The 17,730-nt window shown below is 49.8% G+C and overlaps 1 protein-coding gene across 1 annotated transcript; it reads left to right on the top strand.

Moving 5' to 3' along the window:
• Positions 1–333: 333 nt before the first annotated feature.
• Positions 334–17,322, top strand: ASB1 (ankyrin repeat and SOCS box containing 1). The gene is made up of 6 exons (XM_049781635.1): positions 334–345; positions 566–957; positions 5,708–5,854; positions 7,162–7,464; positions 15,440–15,825; positions 16,895–17,322. Exons 1-6 carry the CDS (start codon positions 334–336, stop codon positions 17,020–17,022), a joined length of 1,368 nt encoding a protein of 455 aa, XP_049637592.1. The 3' UTR covers positions 17,023–17,322.
• The last annotated feature ends 408 nt before the right edge of the window (positions 17,323–17,730 follow it).

Below are 17,730 nucleotides of genomic sequence, written 5' to 3' on the forward strand. Positions count from 1 at the left end.
TCTGCTGTACGCCAGGGTAGGCGCCTCACCTCTGCGCCCACCCCCCAGAAACTCAACATCATTTCAGTCTCAAAGGCAAACATGTTTCTCTGCTGAGCTGTTGTGGAAAACGGTGCCTGTGGGGAATTGACTGTCTGGGTGTCTTGTCATTCCCCTTCCCAAAGGGCCAGAAGGCGAAGAAAAGTGAGTGCAGGTGTTAACAGCTGGAAGCAGAGTCTGCGGGACATAGTGGGACGACTGATCCTCACATGGGCTCTGCAGGACCCACCGACGGACATACTTAGCCCTTCCCTGAACATCTCCATCTGCGGCCACACAAAGTGATCGCTCGAGATGCCGCAAAGGGTGGGTCTGGAGGAGCTTGTGCCAGGGTAGCTCCGGGGTTATCAAGGACAAACATGCTGGGGCAGGGCAGGGCAGGGCCAGGAGCTCCCTAGATCCCTGGCCAGTCTCCAGGACAGCGTGGGGGGCCCCTGGCTCTCTCGGCCAGTAGCCCCTCTGCAACTGCAGCCTAGCAAGGGCCAGAGAAGGTCATCCCGCCAGCCTCTGGGCCCTTTCCTGGAAGCTCCACCAGCCCGCAGGAAACAAACGCGCTCTGCTGGGCCCCGCCGGCCAGCACACGCCAGAAACGCAGAAAAAACGCGGCAACACCTCGGGCACCCTTCACCGCGCGCCACCAGCCGCATCAACCCGCGGCCTCGCGCATGCGCATGCGCATGCGCCGGGCCGGCCGGTGGCTGAGGTCTCCCCCGAGCGCGCCAGGCCGGAGCGCGGCCGCCGGAAGTCGCGCAGGAAGCGCCCCACGAAGGGCTCCCACGGAGGTCGTGACCCGGAAGTGGTCGCTCGCTCGGCCTCAGGGGGCCGGCCAGGCGAGGCGAAGCGAGGCGAGGCGCGGCCGGCCGGGCGCCATGGCCGGGGGCGGCGGCCCCGCAGAGCGGGCCAGGGCGGGGCCCGCAGGTAACGCGCCTTCTGCTTCTGGATCCCGCTCTGGGGGTCTGGGCAGCCGGAAAAGCCACCTGGAGATCCAGGGCAGCTGGAGACTTGCGGGAGGGCCCGAGAGGGCCACCCTTGGCTCAGCTGGGGGAGACCCACTGCCTAGCCCTGCCCCGCCCGGGTCCGAGTGGCTGTGGAGTGGGGGTCCCGCGCCGGCGGACTTTCTGACGTGCTCTGAGGGGATTTGGGTCTAGAAAGCGCCTTCAGCCCAATGGCAACCCTGCCCCAGGAGTACTGGGCACTGCTAGGCGCTGGGCTGGCCCCCAGCTGGACTGGGCCTTCGTGTGCTCACAGCTGGACATGCGCACAGCTGAACTGGGCATGCATGTGCTCACAGCTGGATGTACACTGCAGGACCTGCACCAGCTGGACCGAGCCTTCGTGTGTTCACAGCTGGACGTGCACATAACTGGACTGGGCATTCATTTGCCCACAGCTGGATGTGCACACAGCCGGACGAGGCCTTCATGCACGCACAGCTGGACTGCACCCAGCTGGATTGGGCGTTCATGTGCTCACAGCTGGATGTGCACACAGCTGGACTGCATGTTCATGTGCTCACAGCTGGGTGTGTGCACAGCTGAACTGGCCATTTGCTCACAGCTGGATGTGCACACTGCTGGACTGGGCGTTCATGTGCTTACAGCTGGATGTGCACACAGCTGTTCATATCTACACAGGTGGGCAGATGGCTTTAGGGCCACCTGAGCTCATACACATCCACCCGCTTAAATTCAGGCCTGGTGGAGACAGTATGGAGTGAAGTTCTAGTTTGCCTTGAAGCCTTGTCCCCTGGGCTGCGGAACACAGTCTAGGTGGAAAGGAGCCCAGAGAAACCCAGCTCTAGTGTTTCATGATCCTGGTGTTGATCAGAGCCAGGGTGCCTGCTGTGGGATTGGGTCTGTCCCGGGCTGCTCCCTGGTTTTACAGTGGGTACCTCTGCAGGCCTCACTTCTACCAATGGCCTGGAATGGGAGATCACCATGTAGCTGCTTAGGACGTGTGCTCTAGGCCTCTGTGTTCTCATATTCTGACCTGTCTCTTTTCTGGTGACCATTATTTTGAATTTTAAAAAATGATAATGTTTTTCTACATTTTCATAGAAATTGCTTTATTATTTGAATTTCTTTTTTTTTTTTTTTTTTTTGGTTTTTTGGGCCACACCCGGTAACGCTCAGGGGTTACTCCTGGCTATGCGCTCAGAAGTTGCTCCTGGCTTGGGGGACCATATGGGACACCGGGGGATCGAACCGCGGTCCGTCCAAGGCTAGCGCTGGCAAGGCAGGCACCTTACCTTTAGCGCCACCGCCCGGCCCCTATTATTTGAATTTCTTATTCACACATTTTTTGCTTATTTTTTGCTTCACCCACAAGTACTCAGGGCCTAATTCTGGCTCTGCACTGGTGTGATCCCTCGGGCTGGTGCTTAAGGGACCATATTTGGTGCTGGGGATTCAAGCCAGGGTTATGCTGGTTCACAAGTATCTCCTACCTAGACTATCTTTCTGGCCCTAAAATTTACTTGTTGGGGCTGGAGCGATAGCACTGCCGTAGGGTGTTTGCCTTGCATGTGGATGACCCAGGGCAGATCCAGGTTCGATCCCCTGCATTCCATGTGGTCCCCTGAGCCTATAAGTAGCGATTTCTGAGTTCAGAGCCAGTAGTAACCCCTAAGCGCTGCTGGGTGTGACCCAAAAACAAAAACAAAAAAATTTGTTAGTACAGTAGGTATTTATACTAAGGTCTTCTTGGGGCCAGATGTATAGTACAGCAGTTAGGATTCTTTCCTTGAGTCTGGCTGACCCCTGTTTAATCCCTGACACCACATATGGTTCCTCCAAGCCAGCTAGGAATGAGTCCCATTCACATCTGGTTGTGGCCCAAAAAAACAAAAGAAGAGGAGCTGGAACGATAGCATAGCAGGTAGGGCATTTGCCTTGCATGTGGCCCACCTGGGACGGACTTGGTTTGATTCTCAGCATCCCCTGTGGTCCCCCAGCCTGCCAGGAACGATTTTTTTCATTTTGTGATATATATTATTAATATATTTATTTAAGCACCATGATTACAAACATGTTTGTAGTTGGGTTTCAGTCATTAAAAAAAGGTACACCCTCCACCAGAGCAACCTTCCCACCACCAGTGCCCCCCATCTTCTCCTCCCCCACCCCTGCCTGTCTTCAAGACAGGCATTCTGTTTCACTCACTACCATTATTGTGATAATTGTTGATGTAGTTATTTATCTAACTTTGCTCACCAATCTTTGTGGTAAGCTTCATATCATGGGCTAAAGACCTGGCTATTTAAACTGTAACTATGACTATATAGCCAGAAGAAACCACATAGGAGCACTGTCAACTTGTGCTACCAACTGTCATTTTTTAAATATATTTAAACTCCTTGATTACAAATATGACTGTAGTTGGGTTTCAGTCATGTAAAGAACACCCCACTTCACCAGTGCAACATTCCCATCACCAGTGTCCCAATTCTCCCTTTTCCCCAGCTAACCCCCACCTGTACTCTAGACAGGCTTTCTACTTCCCTCATTCATTCACATTGTTAGGATAGTTCTCAATGTAGTTATTTCTCTAACTACACTCATCACTCTGTGGTGAGCTTCATGTCGTGAGCTGGACCTTCCAGCCCTCATCTCTTTTGTCTCTGAGAATTATTGCAAAAATGTCTTTTATTTTTCTTAAAACCCATAGATGAGTGAGACTATTCTGTGTCTCTCTCCCTCAGGCTTATTTCACTCAGCATAATAGATTCAATATCCATCCATGTATAGGAAAATTTCATGACTTCATCTCTCCTGACGGCTGCATAATATTCCATTGTGTATATGTACCACAGTTTCTTTAGCCATTCATCTGTTGAAGGACATCTTGGTTGTTTCCAGAGCCTGGCTATTGAAAATAACGCTGCAATGAATATCGGCGTGAGAAAGGGATTTTTGTATTATATTTTTGTGTGCTTAGGGTATATCCCTAGCAGTGGTATAGCTGGATCGTATGGGAACTCAATTTCCAGTTTTTGGAGGAATCTCCATATCGCTTTCCATAAAGGTTGGACTAGACGGCATTCCCACCAGCAGTGGATAAGAGTTCTTTTCTCTCCACATCCCCGCCAGTAACCTCTGAGCATTACTGGGTGTGGTCCAAAACACACACACACACACACACACACACACACACACACCAGACTTCTGAGCATTACTGGGTGTGGTCCAAAACACACACACACACACACACACACCAGACTTCTGAGCATTACTGGGTGTGGTCCAAAACACACACACACACACACACACACCAGACACACACACACACACACACACACACACACACACACACACACACACACACACACACACACACACCAGACCCCCAGAGAAATTCGTTGAACGTCTTAGTGATCAGCTTCAGTTTTCCTGGCATTGTATCTTCTCATGGACGATGTGCATGGTTCTTGTTCCTATTTGAGCTTTTGGTGTTCACTTTTCAGTGGCCTTTGTAGCACCAGCACAGAGATAAGTGGCAGGGTTTGATATGAAATTTTATAAAAATTTAAAAATTTTTTTTTCATTTTTGTCTTTTTTGGGTCACACCCGGCAGCACTCAGGGGTTATTCCTGGCTCTACGTTCAGAAATCGCTCCTGGCAGGCTCGGGGGACCATATGGAATGCTGGGATTTGAACCACTGTCCTTCTACAGGCAAGGCAAATGCCTTTCTTCCATGCTATCTCCAGTCCCCGGAATTTTATAAAATTTTATCATAGTTTTTCAAATCCAAGTGTTCTACTTATTATTTTTTTGGGTGTCACACCCAGCAGTGCTTAGGGGTTACTCTTGGCTCTACACTCAGAAATTGCTCCTGGCAGGCTTGGGACCATATGGGATGCTGGGATTTGAACCATCATCCTTCTGCATGCAAGGCAAACACCCTACCTCCATGCTATCTCTTTGGCGTGTTGTTTTATTTCATTCCCCCACTCCAATTCCCACTCCAATTCCAGGGGCCACAGCTGGGACAGCATGGGCTGGCATGGGCACTAAGGAGGTCATATGGTCTGGGTTTCATGCATACGAACACGTTGTTCTGTCCCTGGTATTTAAGTATATTTTTGTCCATAGGAGACCATTGCATATTTTCACAGTATTGAGGCAGAGTCATTTTATTTTGGACATGTGCTTAATTTCACTTTGCTAATCATTTCTTTAACATCAGCACCCTTACATCTGGTTCATGACACATGGCACTCAGGGGTTACTCCTGGCTCTTAGCTCATAAATTGCTTCTGGTATGTTGGGTCAAACATGGGTCTGTCTCGGATCTCCGAGTGCAGGGCAAACACTTTACCGCTGTGCAATCACTCTGGCCCTTAAATATGATTCTTGATAGACTTGCTATCAAGAGTGTGCTAGAAACAAAGGAATCTTTTTTTGGGGGGGCCATATCCCGTGTGTTCAGGGTTTAATTCCTTGCTCTGTGCTCAAGGATCACTTTTAGCTGGCTTGGGGAACCCAATGGGTGTAGGGATCGAACCAGGTAATTTGCATCCTTCTTATTGATTGCCCTCTGCTCTGGCCCAGAGGTCTGTGAGAGTGTAAGTACCCACAGAGCTGTGGAGGGTTGGGGTGGTGGTGGGATACTCTCCTACTCTTCAGTGGGCCCTGTGCCCTGAGCTGATAGTTGCTCCCTCTGTTCCAGTGCAGGTTCCAACCTGAAGGAGTGGCTGAGAGAGCAGTTCTGTGACCAGCCACTGGAGCACTGTGAAGATACACGGCTCCATGATGCAGCCCACGAAGGGAATGTGCAGGCCCTGAGCAGCCTGCTGCAGGATGAGCACTACCGGAGGTGAGCTGCGCCCTCTCCAGGAGGGGTCTGTTCCTACTGTTCCTAAAGGCCTCGTCCTTTAGGTTGTCATTTTTGTCTGCTCACCACCCAGAGCCAGTTCTCTCACAGTGTGTCTGACACTGCTTCCCCTGTCCATAGAGCCTGGTCCTGCCCTGTGACTGAACCCCAAGTACCTACCCCATGTCTTGGGAGGACCTGGCTGCCCACTCAGGCCTAGAATGGAAGTGCTGCATCCGGGCTGTTGAGGCTTCCAGAGGCTGTTCCACCGCTGTGGGGAAATGCAGATTCCTCTTCTAAGTGCCGTTATGTGAACATTGGCCATTTGAGCAGACTGGAGCTTGGACAAAGCTCCAAACTGCAGTAAGGGTTGGCTGAGGGCCGGGGGTGCTGAATGTCAGTCAGATGGGGCACACTGGAGTCTGATGTGGTTGACCAGCCAGGAGAGCCTGCACCTGCCAGCGACAGACTACACAGTGGGAAGCAGGGTGCTGCTCCCTCACCAACCCACCTCACCCTGGCCCTTGTCCTTCCTTCCTGTGCTCAGGCTGCCTCCTGATTCCCACTCTAGATTTTGCCACTGTTTCTGACAAGTCCTGGGAGTGTTCCTTGGCGAGGGCACAATTGAAGGAGCTGGGACTGTTGGGTTGTCAGTGTGGCTGGGGAAGTGCTGGGGCAAGTCTGGGTGACTGTAGCAGAGCAAAGAGACCATCTGCTGTGCCTCGAGGCTTTTGCTGGTGGGCCTGGTGGGAGGAGCCTGCATGGGGGAGGCCCTGCCTGGGAGGCTCTGTCTCCTGCTTGTGCCTCAGCCTTTTTGCTGTGCCATCCTATTAGACAGGGAGTATGGGAACCCAGGGTACATTATCCGGGGTCTCACCCCTCATTCAGTGTTTGGCTCCTAGTCTCAGCCATAGCTTCAGGGGTCCCTTCAGGAATCCTACCCTTGTCATTCCCTAGTTCTTCATCTCAAGCATACTTTCTGGGGTCCCTCCCTCATCCTGTGGTTCCCCATCTCAGCCATATCCTTGGGGGTTCCTCACCCCTCACTACCTGGTTCCCTGCTTTAGTCATAACCGCAAGTGTCCCTCATCTTCACCACTTGGCCTCTTGTCTTTCAGCCATCCTCTCTGGGGTCCCTCCCCCTCATCCACTGGCTTCCTGTCTTGGTCATACCCTTGGAGGTCCCTTCCCCTTCCCCTGCCCCCCATCTGAGTCATATTCTCAGGGCCCCTCATTCCTCATTGCCTGACCCCATTTCTCAGTTGTGTCCTGGGGTTCCTCCCATCACCCCTTAATTTCCTGTCTCTCAGCCGAATCAACGAGAAGTCCATGTGGCAAGGTGGCTGGCTCCCCTGCACGCCCCTGCGCATCGCCGCCACTGCAGGCCATGGCAGCTGTGTGGACCTCCTGATCCGGAAGGGGGCCGAGGTGGACCTGGTGGACGTGAAGGGCCAGACAGCGCTGTACATGGCTGTGGTGAACGGGCACCTGGAGAGCACACGGCTCCTGCTGGAGGCCGGTGCTGACCCCAATGGCAGCCGGCACCACTGCAGCACACCTGTGCACCACACTGTGCGGGTAGGCAGGGCTGACCTTCTGCAGGAGCTGCTCAGGTCAGTGTGGGCAGCTTATTGCTTATTATACAGCTTATTGCTTATTACTTATTGTTGCTGCTTCAGTAACTTCCCTCTCTACCTTTCTTACATTTTCCTTGATTTTGCTTTACTTTTTGCTCAAACCTTTGGCATGAGTACTTTCCTCCTGTTTAGTAATGTACACTCTCACAGTTTCCAATTTCTGAAGCTTTGGCCTATCTGCCAAGCTGTCCTTGTCTTTTTTTTGGGGGGAGGGAGGGGTTACTCCTGGCTCTTGGCTCAGAAATTGCTCCTGGCAGCCGGGATTCGAACCACTGTCCTTTTGCCTGTGAGGTAAATGCCCTACCTCCAGGCTACCTCTCCGGCCCCAAGGCGCCTTATTGTTAAGAGAGGGAATGGACAATGCAAAGTGCTTGTGACCCTCAGGGTATATGGGGGATATTATAAAAGCAGTCTTTTAGGTTTATCACCACCACTGGCCATTCTCTAGGTATTGCTGCTGGGGTGGGCAGACCTAGTTGTAAAGCACGGTGGGGATAGTAGAATTAACATTTTCTTTTTCTTTTTCTTTTTTATTTTAATTATGAGAACAGTGATGCAAAGAGGACAAAGTAAAATTACAGTGGAAGGATAATCGCTCATAAACAGAGTTCTCAGAAGAAATCCCCTTGCTGACGCCTAAATATTGAACTTACAGTCAAAGAACATTAAGAAAAATAAGGCAGAACCCATGTACAATTACTTTGTCCACAAGTCCCTAGATTGTAGTACATTATAACATTTCTTAGCAGTACACAAAGCAATCTAAAGCCATGAGATTTATGTGACTCCTTAAACATTGAAGGCATAGTATTTTTTTATATTTTCATGCACATGCATATTAGTTTAAGTTACCATCAAAAGTTTAAGAGGTTTTTTTTTTTTAAGGGTTAGAGTCAAAAGAGCACAGTAAAAACGGTGTTAGAGTGGCAAATATTGTTTGCATAGGCCCACCAAAATATGGGGACATGGAAAGGATAAGCCTTGGTCTAAATACAAGAAGACCCTACCCCTGATTTTTCCTGGCACAAGACCAACTCTAGGCTCCAGGCAAATTAGTTTATTCAATCCAAGTCATTGTCTGTAGTGCCAATACAGTTTTATTTTTCACACAGTCTCTATTGTTGGCATCAGGTTTCTGTATTAAAGATCCTGGAATCTGCACATCCTACATCAAAGTCAGGCTGGTGTGGAGTATCCTCTAGTTTCACCTCACAAATAAGCAGCAATACAGAAAGCCCTGTCCAGTAAGCAGGTCATTGTTGTGAAGTCTTCTCAGTGTTAAGGGAAGTCTCTTGTGAGTAGATCGATGTCGAGCAGCGGTAGGGTCTTCCCTGGTAGAGGATTGCCTCCAGGTGATGTTATAGACAACCTTGGATGTTTCGTAGATGTCTTCCCTAGATCAGGGGTGAATGGAGAATGCCCATTCTTCTGAGGCCCATGCCAGGTCTTTATGTCAATGTTCAGGGTCTAAGGTGCCATTGCACTACAAGATTTGTGTGTTCTCATCTCTATTAGATAAGAACTTATTTGTATGTATAGTATTTTCCCGTTTTAATGTGCCTATGCAAACAAGAAATAAAGCCACGTGGCGTTATCAGAGTATATGGAAGTGTAAGAACACGTCCAACAATACCCATGACTTGGTTCAAACATAAGCAGTAAACTGAGGGACTCTTTCACCAAATTCCCTATTGAACAGTTCACAAAGAGAAGAAAAGATAAAAAAAAAAAGGGGGTGGGAATCGTCACTATATAAGAAAATATTCAGCAAGAGTTATAGCCATCAAAGAAAACACACATAAAATGTTGAAAAGACATACGTGTCCTTTTTTTTTTTTTTTTTTTTTTTTTTGTGGTTTTTGAGTCACACCCGGCAGTGCTCAGGGGTTACTCCTGGCTCCATGCTCAGAAATTGCTCCTGGCAGGCACAGGAGACCATATGGGATGCTGGGATTCGAACCGATGACCTCCTGCATGAAAGGCAAACGCCTTACCTCCATGCTATCTCTCCAGCCCACGTGTCCTTTTTTATGCCTTTTGGAATAGTGGGGGGTATGTGTGTGTTAACTCCAGGGCACACTACTTTGGTCTGTGACTTAGGACTCTACAGTACTTAAGTTAAAAAGGGTAAATATAGAGTAATGATGATAGGGGGTGAGAGAGTTAAAGAGAAAAATGATCTTTTGTAGGGGTGTGAGAAAGAGCAGAGTACAAAATGGACATTCTGCATGCATAAAAATATAATTCAATAATAGTCAGTACTACTAATGTATCTTGAAAATATAGACTGGTAAGAGATTACCAGTGACTGCTTCAAAAAGCTGGGAGGCTGGAGGTTCAGAGCCCACACTCAGACCCTCCCTAAGGAGCCGAGTGGGGAATGGGGGAAAGCCTAGGGTACCTTCAAGCTCCGCCAAGGGACCCACCTCGCTGGCTTGCTCAGGCATGTGGCCCGGGGAAGCCCTGGAGATCTGGAGCAAGGCGGTAGAGGGGTACTGGGGTCACCCAAGTCCCGCACCACCCCTAGGCCTGGTTAAGAAGGCCTCTGGCATGGCGGAGGCCTGCCGAACCCCATGCTGCTAGAGCCTCCCGGCTCCCAGGAAGGAAAGAGATCCTTCAAGAAGCTGGGAGGCCGGAAGTTCAGAGACCCCAGCACCCCTCTACTGCCTTGCTCCAGATCTCCAGGACATTCCCGGGCCACATGCCTGGGCAAGCCAGCAAGGTGGGTCCCTTGGCGGAGCTTGAAGTTACCCTAGGCTTTCCCCCATTACCCACTCGGCTCCTTAGGGAGGGTCTGGGAGTGGGCTCTGAACTTCCGGCCTCCCAGCTTTTTGAAGGATCTCTTTCCTTCCTGGGAGCTGGGAGGCTCTAGCAGCATGGGGTTCGGCAGGCCTCCGCCATGCCAGAGGCCTTCTTAACAAGGCCTAGGGGGGTGTGGGACTTGGGTGACCCCAGCACCCCTCTACCGTCTTGCTCCAGATCTCCAGGGCTTCCCCGGGTCACATGCCTGGGCAAGCCAGCGAGGTGGGTCCCTTGGCAGAGCTTGAAGGTACCCTAGGCTTTCCCCATTCCCCACTCGGCTCCTTAGGGAGGGTCTGGGCATGGGCTCAGAATTAACATTTCTGAAGTCAATTAACAGCTGCCATTTGTCCAACTTGTTTTGTATACAAAAACAGGAGAGTTTCATTATGAAAATTAGGTTTTGGTATTTCTTAGTTAAAGCTATTTCTCTACCAAGCCTATTAAGCTCCTTTAATTTTGTGTTATTGAGGGGCCACTGCAGCTTCCATAGAGGAACATGGGATTTCTACCCAATGCAGAGGGGTGGTGGGTGCTGAACTGCAGCAGCTCCAATATAAAAGGCAAAACCTCTGAAATAGTGGCCAGGGAGGTGCTGGGCGAGGGTTATGGTACTCAGCACTATGTTGATTGTGTAGATCTTGGCCCCATAGATTCAGAGAAATGGGAGCTACATATGGCAGAAAAATGTCTGTCTTTCAGGGTCAATGCATTTTAGTTATCTAGAACTGAGAGGGGGAAGGCAGAGCATCTATTCCTTCTAGGCCATAAGGTATTTCCTGCAAAGCCCAATTATGGAGCCTGTGTTTCAAGATGATAGAAACATCTGCACCTGTGTCAAACATACCTTTAAATTTCTTGCCATGAATCTCAAGGGTTAACAGTGGGCATTCTGTCTTTGTAAGTTTAGAGTAAAGGCCACCAAGGATTAGCAGAGGCATAGGGGTTAGTACCATTAAAGACTTTAATCCTAGGATGATCAGAATGGTCAGGCATTATAAAAGGAAGTAACAGAAGCTGGACAATGCTCTCTCTCTCCTCAAAAGTCCAGACAGGAGGCACGGAAATAACAGTTATGTTTTCCCCACATGATCAGAATCTATTATCTCTGTGTGAACAGAAATCCATTAATAGTGAGACTGCTCTCCATGAGCAAACCCACAGTACCTGGTGGAATTGGCTCCTTTACACCAGATTTTAATTTTCAGCAGATTGCTGCAAATCTATTGATTGCAGCTCTGTTCATCAGGGCTGGGGAGGGGTATTGCAGATGAGAGTGTTTCCTGATGTTGTGGGGCCTGGTAAAGACTGTGGGGATGGTAAAGTGACTTGGGGCTCCCCTGACCAGAACGGAAAAAAGTTGCTGATCCCATCCCAACGTCTCTAGAAGAAGTGGCTGTGGATTGGCTGTGGGCATGAGTAGAAGCCAGGTGGCATTGTTCAGTAAAGGTGATATTACTGTGTCAGAGTGGCTTCTTTTGTTTTTCTTGGGGGGCCACACCCAGCTGTGTTTAGGGCTTACTCATGCTCTGTACTTAGCAGTTACTCCTGGCAGTGTTGGGGGACCATATTGATGCTGGAGATCAAATCTGGGCCAGTCATGTGCAAGGCAAGTGCTCTCTCCACAGTCCTATCATTCTGGCCTCAAGATCTTTTTTTTTTCTTTAATATTTGCTAGTCTGTTCATTTTGAGCCATCATGTACTGTACAGTGTCAGAAGTGAGTAAAACATGGTTTTATTTAGAAGAAAGCACAACAGCAAGTCATTACTTAGAAATTTGGGGAGGAGTGGATTTTCATACAGGCCTGGAAGTTCCTTTGGTATTTCCACCAGGCACATGTGTAGTTCTGTGATTGAGTCACAGCTGGACATGCAGAAGGCCTGGGTCCTTCTGGGAGGCTATTTATTTACCTTGTTCCTTCCTGGAGCTTAGATCCTGTGCTCTGTCTCCTAGAGTTGGAGCCTGCAGTGGGATTGGCACAGGCCAGTGACTGGCAGCTCCTTGGTGCCTCCACCTGTACCCGAGGTTTGCATTGCTGCTTTGGTGCTCAGGGTTTACTCCTGGCTGTCTGCTCAGAAATAGCTCCTGGCAGGCACGGGGGACCATATGGGACACCGGGATTCGAACCAACCACCTTTGGTCCTGGATCGGCTGCTTGCAAGGCAAACGCCACTGTGCTATCTCTCCGGGCCCGCATTGCTGCTTTTTAAGTGAAGGCAGGGAGCAGTGTGTGTAAGTGCAGCTTTGGGTCAATTTATTGAGTTATTCCACTGGCTCCTTGCCAGCAAGATTGAAGTTGGGAATTCTGGAAAATGAACTGGATCCTGGCCAGTGTATGTGAGAGGAACTCTAGAGTGCTGACTTTTCCAGCTGATCGCCCCAAATCAGAGATCGTGAAGGATTCTGCTTCTTGTTCCTGGATGGGCTGTTTGCTGGGTAGCTGCTGTAAATGCACCCCACCCCTGAATGTTGTGATGTAACACTTGCCTCTGTAGTATCTGAGATGTTGAATTCCCTGTGGGACACTAGTTACATGAACACACCATTTTTCTTTTTATAATAATTTGTTTAATCATTGTGGTTGCAAATTTGTTCACAGTTGAGTCCCCATTATAGAATGTACACTACCCCTTACCAGTACACATTTTCTGCCACCAATGTCCCCAGTTTCCCTCCTACCCATCCTCCACTGCATGCTTCTGGGAAAGGCATTTGATCTCTCCTCTTTCTTCTTGATTGATACTGTGGTTTGCACTATTGCTAATTAAGGGATACTATGCATATCACTTTATCCCCTTTCAGCACTCAGTTCTTGTTCAGAGTGTGCACACTATCTTGGTCTGCATGTCCTCCAGCCTTGGACTCTGAGAAGTGTAGAGACCAGAGACAGTGCCTGGAAATGGGCCCCAGTGCCCTGTGATGTCTTCCCAACACTTCCTATCTTCTTTCCCCTCTAGACCTCTGAGCTGTGAGGCCTCTGTGGGTTGTTGGGCTTTCCCTGAGGGGTCTCCTCAATCTTGAGCTGGCTTGCACTTCAGGCTCATTCTCTGCCCTGGGATTGGTAATTTTGCTGACCAGTCTTGGTTCCTTCTTCAGAAAATGGTGTTTGTAAACCATGACCAGGATGCTTGGGGTGCTCCCTGTCAGTGGGCTTTCCCACTGTCCAGATCCAGTTCCCTTTTTTCTGCTTTCCTCTTTCTCTGTACTGCTGGTGTTCTCAGACCTCTGGCTTGGTCAACACCCTCCCTTTTGTGGCCTCATCTCCACATGTGGCCATCTACACTGCCTCCTCAGACACGGGCTGGCTCCTTTTTGGTCAGATCTCTGGGCTGGGGTGTCTGACCTGTCTGCTCCTGCCTGGAGGAAAGGGACCTGGACTGGTATATGATGCTGACCTGGTAGAGAGTAGTTAGCACCCCTGGGGATGGTCACAAGGATGGATCTCTTACAGGGATCCAAAAGTTCTGCTGGGAAGTTGTTTAAAGATTAGGTGGGTGAGAGTTAAAGTTTGATCCTCAAACTGTATGGCCTTCCAGTTATTGCTGTGTGTAGTCCTGGTGGTGCCTAACACTGCTAGCAAGACAGCCTTTCATCCCAAACAAGAGATTGGCTCCAGTGGAGAAGGCAGCTTCTGTTGGGAGTTCCTACATCTTGATTCATCTGTGACTGGCTCCTGGCTTCTACTTGAGGAATTAATTTCGACTATGTCAGATCATGGTCTCTTGATGGTGCGCATGTCTTAAACCACCATTTTTTTTTTTTTGATTTCTTTCTTCTATGAAAGAGGAATATTCTCTAGAACTCAGCTTGGTTTTCCCACTGTTTCTAGGACCCAAATGCCTATGTCACTGCTGTGTCCAACACAGGCCTATGCTGGTGCTTCTGGAGGACCCTGGGCTCATGGTGTCAATTTTCCTCTTTCTCTAAACTAGGTGCCATACTGGGCATGTGGTATTAGGGATCAAATCCAGAGCCTCATGTATACAAAGCAAAAAAAATTTTTTTTTAATTTACTTTATTTAAAGAGAAGATAGCTAGTTGATTGTAATACATTTGTTTTCAGATAAGAGCAAAATTATTTAAAAAAGAATAGAAAAAAGAAATACAGCAACAAGCAAATTTTTAAAAATTTGTATCTCCAACGAGGTCTTTAAATCATTGTCAGAAGGTTTAGTAAACTCTTGTTGCTAGTTAACCATTCTAATACTTCATTTATTTCTGAACATTAGGTGGCTTCAGATACACATTGGTGTCTAAATTGGTGTGTTCCTACAGGGAAGACAGTGTTAAAAATGGGGCCATCATTTGGCCACAAATATGTCTGTGTGTCCAGGAATTTAAAGCACTATTGCTGATGTGGTGTTTGTTTTCAGCTGTCAGGTCTTCTGGAAGTATGAGAAGGTGGAGGGAGGATGCCTGTACTTACTCTATCATCCCCAATACTGGCATATCTGGAGTTTTGGTCAGATTGGTGTGTCTACAGAGAGTTGTAGAATAGTGGCAAAGTAGGTAAAGTGGTGATGGTGATTATGGGTGATGAGTGCAGCAGGCGTGGCATCCGTAGGGTCATCCGTCTCTTCCCAAGATTGCCACCTTTTAGCTTCATGGCCCATGTATCCATGATTTTTCACTGATTGGTTTATTTCTTTTGAGAACAGAGTGAATCTGTGGGGCTGGATGATTTTTAAAATTTTTTTATTTTATTATTATTATTATTTTTTTTTAGGTCATACCTGGAAGTGCTCAGGGGGACCATATGGGATGCTGGGGATTGAACCTGGGTCAGTCGTGTGCAAGGCAAGCACCCTGCCTGCTGTATTAGCTCTCTTAAGAGGTCCCTAAGATAATTTTAGAAGATTTCTTTTTCGTTTGCTCTGAAGTCGCATAGATTGGGGTCCGCAGCTTTCAGGCTTTGAAAGAATTCTTCACGGACCTTTGTCTTCTCAGCTACATCCAGCTCAGCCTTGTGCTGGGTCCTGCCCAAGTCCTCATGGATTAGTGTGATAACTCGGCATTTCCTGCTCTCTCTCCCTAGTAGACAGAGGCTACTAGGACCTGTGAGACTTGAGGGTCCCTGGGGCTCACTGAGTGCTGCTGTTTCTGTGGGTACCAGGAGCTACGAACTGATTTTTTCCCCCTCTTCCTCCTAGGTTTGGGGCTGACGTGGATGTCAACCACCACCTGTCCTCCGACCTCCAGCCCTCTTTGTCCCGGCGCCTCACCTCTCTGGTGGTCTGCCCCCTGTACATCAGCGCAGCCTACCACAACCTGCAGTGCTTCAAGTTGCTCCTCCAGGCTGGGGCAAACCCTGACTTCAACTGCAGTGGGCCTTTGAACACACAGAGCTTCCCCCGGAACACCCCAGGCTGTGTCATGGAAGCTGTTCTGCAGCATGGCTGCTCAGCTGCCTTCGTCCGCCTGCTCGTGGACTTCGGTGCCAACCTCAGCCTGGTCAAGTTGGACACTCTGGACCCTGAATTGAGGGGCAGAAAGAAGGTGGACCCCGAGGCCCTGCAGGTCTTTAAGAAGGCAAGAAGTGAGTAGTCCCTCATTTGTGTGTGTCTGAGCAGTTTTCTCTCTTCTCCCTTACCCTCTCCTCCCCTCTCCTCCCCTCTTCTCTCCCCTCCCCTTCTCTCCCCTCCCTTTTCCTCCCCTTTTCCCCTCCCCTCCCCTCAACTCCCCTTCTCCTCTCCCCTCCCCTCCACTCCCCTTTTCCTCTCCCCTCCCCTTCCTTCCTCTCCCTTCTCTTCCTCTCCCCTCCCCTCCATTCCCCTTTTCCTCTCCCCTCCCTTCCTCTCCCCTCCCCTCCCCTTCCTTCCTCTCCCTTCTCTTCCTCTCCCCTCCCCTCCATTCCCCTTTTCCTCTCCCCTCCCCTCCCCTCCCTTCCCCTTCCTTCCTCTCCCTTCTCTTCCTCTCCCCTCTGCTCTCCTTTCCTCCCCTCCTCTCCCCTCCCTTCCCCTTCTCACCACTCCTCTCCCCTCCCTTCCCTGCCTCTTCTTTCTTCTCCCCTCCCTTCCTCATCTCTCCCCTCTCCTCCCCTCAAATGTCCACTGAGGATTGGAGTTTCCAGAATGACCCAAGAACAGCCTGAGTGTCTAAAAGCCCCAGGCCAACCCGTGGCTTGGTGTGGCTTTCCCTGGGACCCCTACAGCCCATCAGTCCTCTCCATTAGGTCACCTTCACCTACTTTTGCCCCACCTGTTATGGCCTCATTGCAGACTGTCACCCTCCTACCCGGACACAGCTTGTCTCTCCCTGAGTTTGCCAGCCTCTCTGGCCCGGCCCACCCTTCTCCCTCTGTGCCTGCCCACACTGACCCTTGGGGTCTTTCCCTCATCTCCCTCTCATGGAACTTGTGGAACAGGGGCATAGTATTGTTCAGCCTCCTGGAGCAGACATCAAGCTGTGCTCCTCAGATGCTAGCTGGTTAGTTCAGTGATGATGTTGAACCCTGGACAGAATGGCTATGTTCAGCCTGGCTAGAGCAGGGGTCAGCTTCCTACACATTCATTATGTCCCCTGGGCAGAAGTTGGGGCCCAGAGATGTAGACGCTGGACCTCCTCCCTAGGAGTTAACTCCTTCTTGTGTCCCCTTCTGTTCCTAGGTATCCCCCGAAGCTTGCTGAACCTGAGCCGCATGGCTGTGAGAAGAGCCCTGGGCAAGACCCGCCTCCACCTCATTCCAGCACTGCCACTGCCTGTCCCCCTGAAGAAGTTCCTGCTCCATGAGTAGTCCTGGCCTGGCAGGGGCATCTGCAGAGAGTCACTCTATGAGTAGAATGAGTAGAGGGATGAATGCCTGGGGAGGGTGATCTACTGTGGAGCATAGAGCATGTTGTAGCAAGTGATTTCTTCTCTCCCTGGGGCCCAGCTGAGCTCCTTTGTTCTTCTAGATTGTGACTTCTTCCCCAGGAGGGGAGGGAGGTGTCTCATGTCTTCCTCCCCATGTGTGTACAACTTGGCAAATGGGCATCTTTGTCTTTGCTCACAGGGGATCCTAACACTTTGCAAAACTGTAAAATCTGACTTCTTTAATTTTGAGTCTAACTTCTTTAATTATTCCATTAAATCCTAAATGAAAGGAAGCTTTGAGAGGGAATGATCCTAGAAAGGCAGTTCTTAAATTTGCTAGTTTGACAGCGGCGTTTGCCTTGCAAGCAGCCAATCCAGGACCAAAGGTGGTTGGTTCAAATCCCGGTGTCCCATATGGTCCCCCGTGCCTGCCAGGAGCTATTTCTGAGCAGACAGCCAGGAGTAACCCCTGAACACCGCCGGGTGTGGCCCAGAAACCAAAGTAACCCCTGAACACCGCCGGGTGTGGCCCAAAAACCAAAACAAAACAAAAAAATTTTATTTGCTAGTTTGTTTTCCTGGCCATGACTGCCACTTGGTGGTCCCCTGCCCCTCCCCCACCTTTAGGATTCTGTTCTTGTGCTGGGAC

Source organism: Suncus etruscus, chromosome 10 (assembly GCF_024139225.1).
Source record: "Suncus etruscus isolate mSunEtr1 chromosome 10, mSunEtr1.pri.cur, whole genome shotgun sequence".
NCBI classification, from domain to species: domain Eukaryota; kingdom Metazoa; phylum Chordata; class Mammalia; order Eulipotyphla; family Soricidae; genus Suncus; species Suncus etruscus.

Excerpts from the sequence above, each read along its gene's own strand:
- ASB1 (XM_049781635.1), top strand. Across the intron at positions 7,465-15,439 it reads CTTCTGCAGGAGCTGCTCAG|GTTTGGGGCTGACGTGGATG; the intron begins GTCAGTGTGGGC and ends TCTTCCTCCTAG. Across the intron at positions 15,826-16,894 it reads GGTCTTTAAGAAGGCAAGAA|GTATCCCCCGAAGCTTGCTG; the intron begins GTGAGTAGTCCC and ends TTCTGTTCCTAG.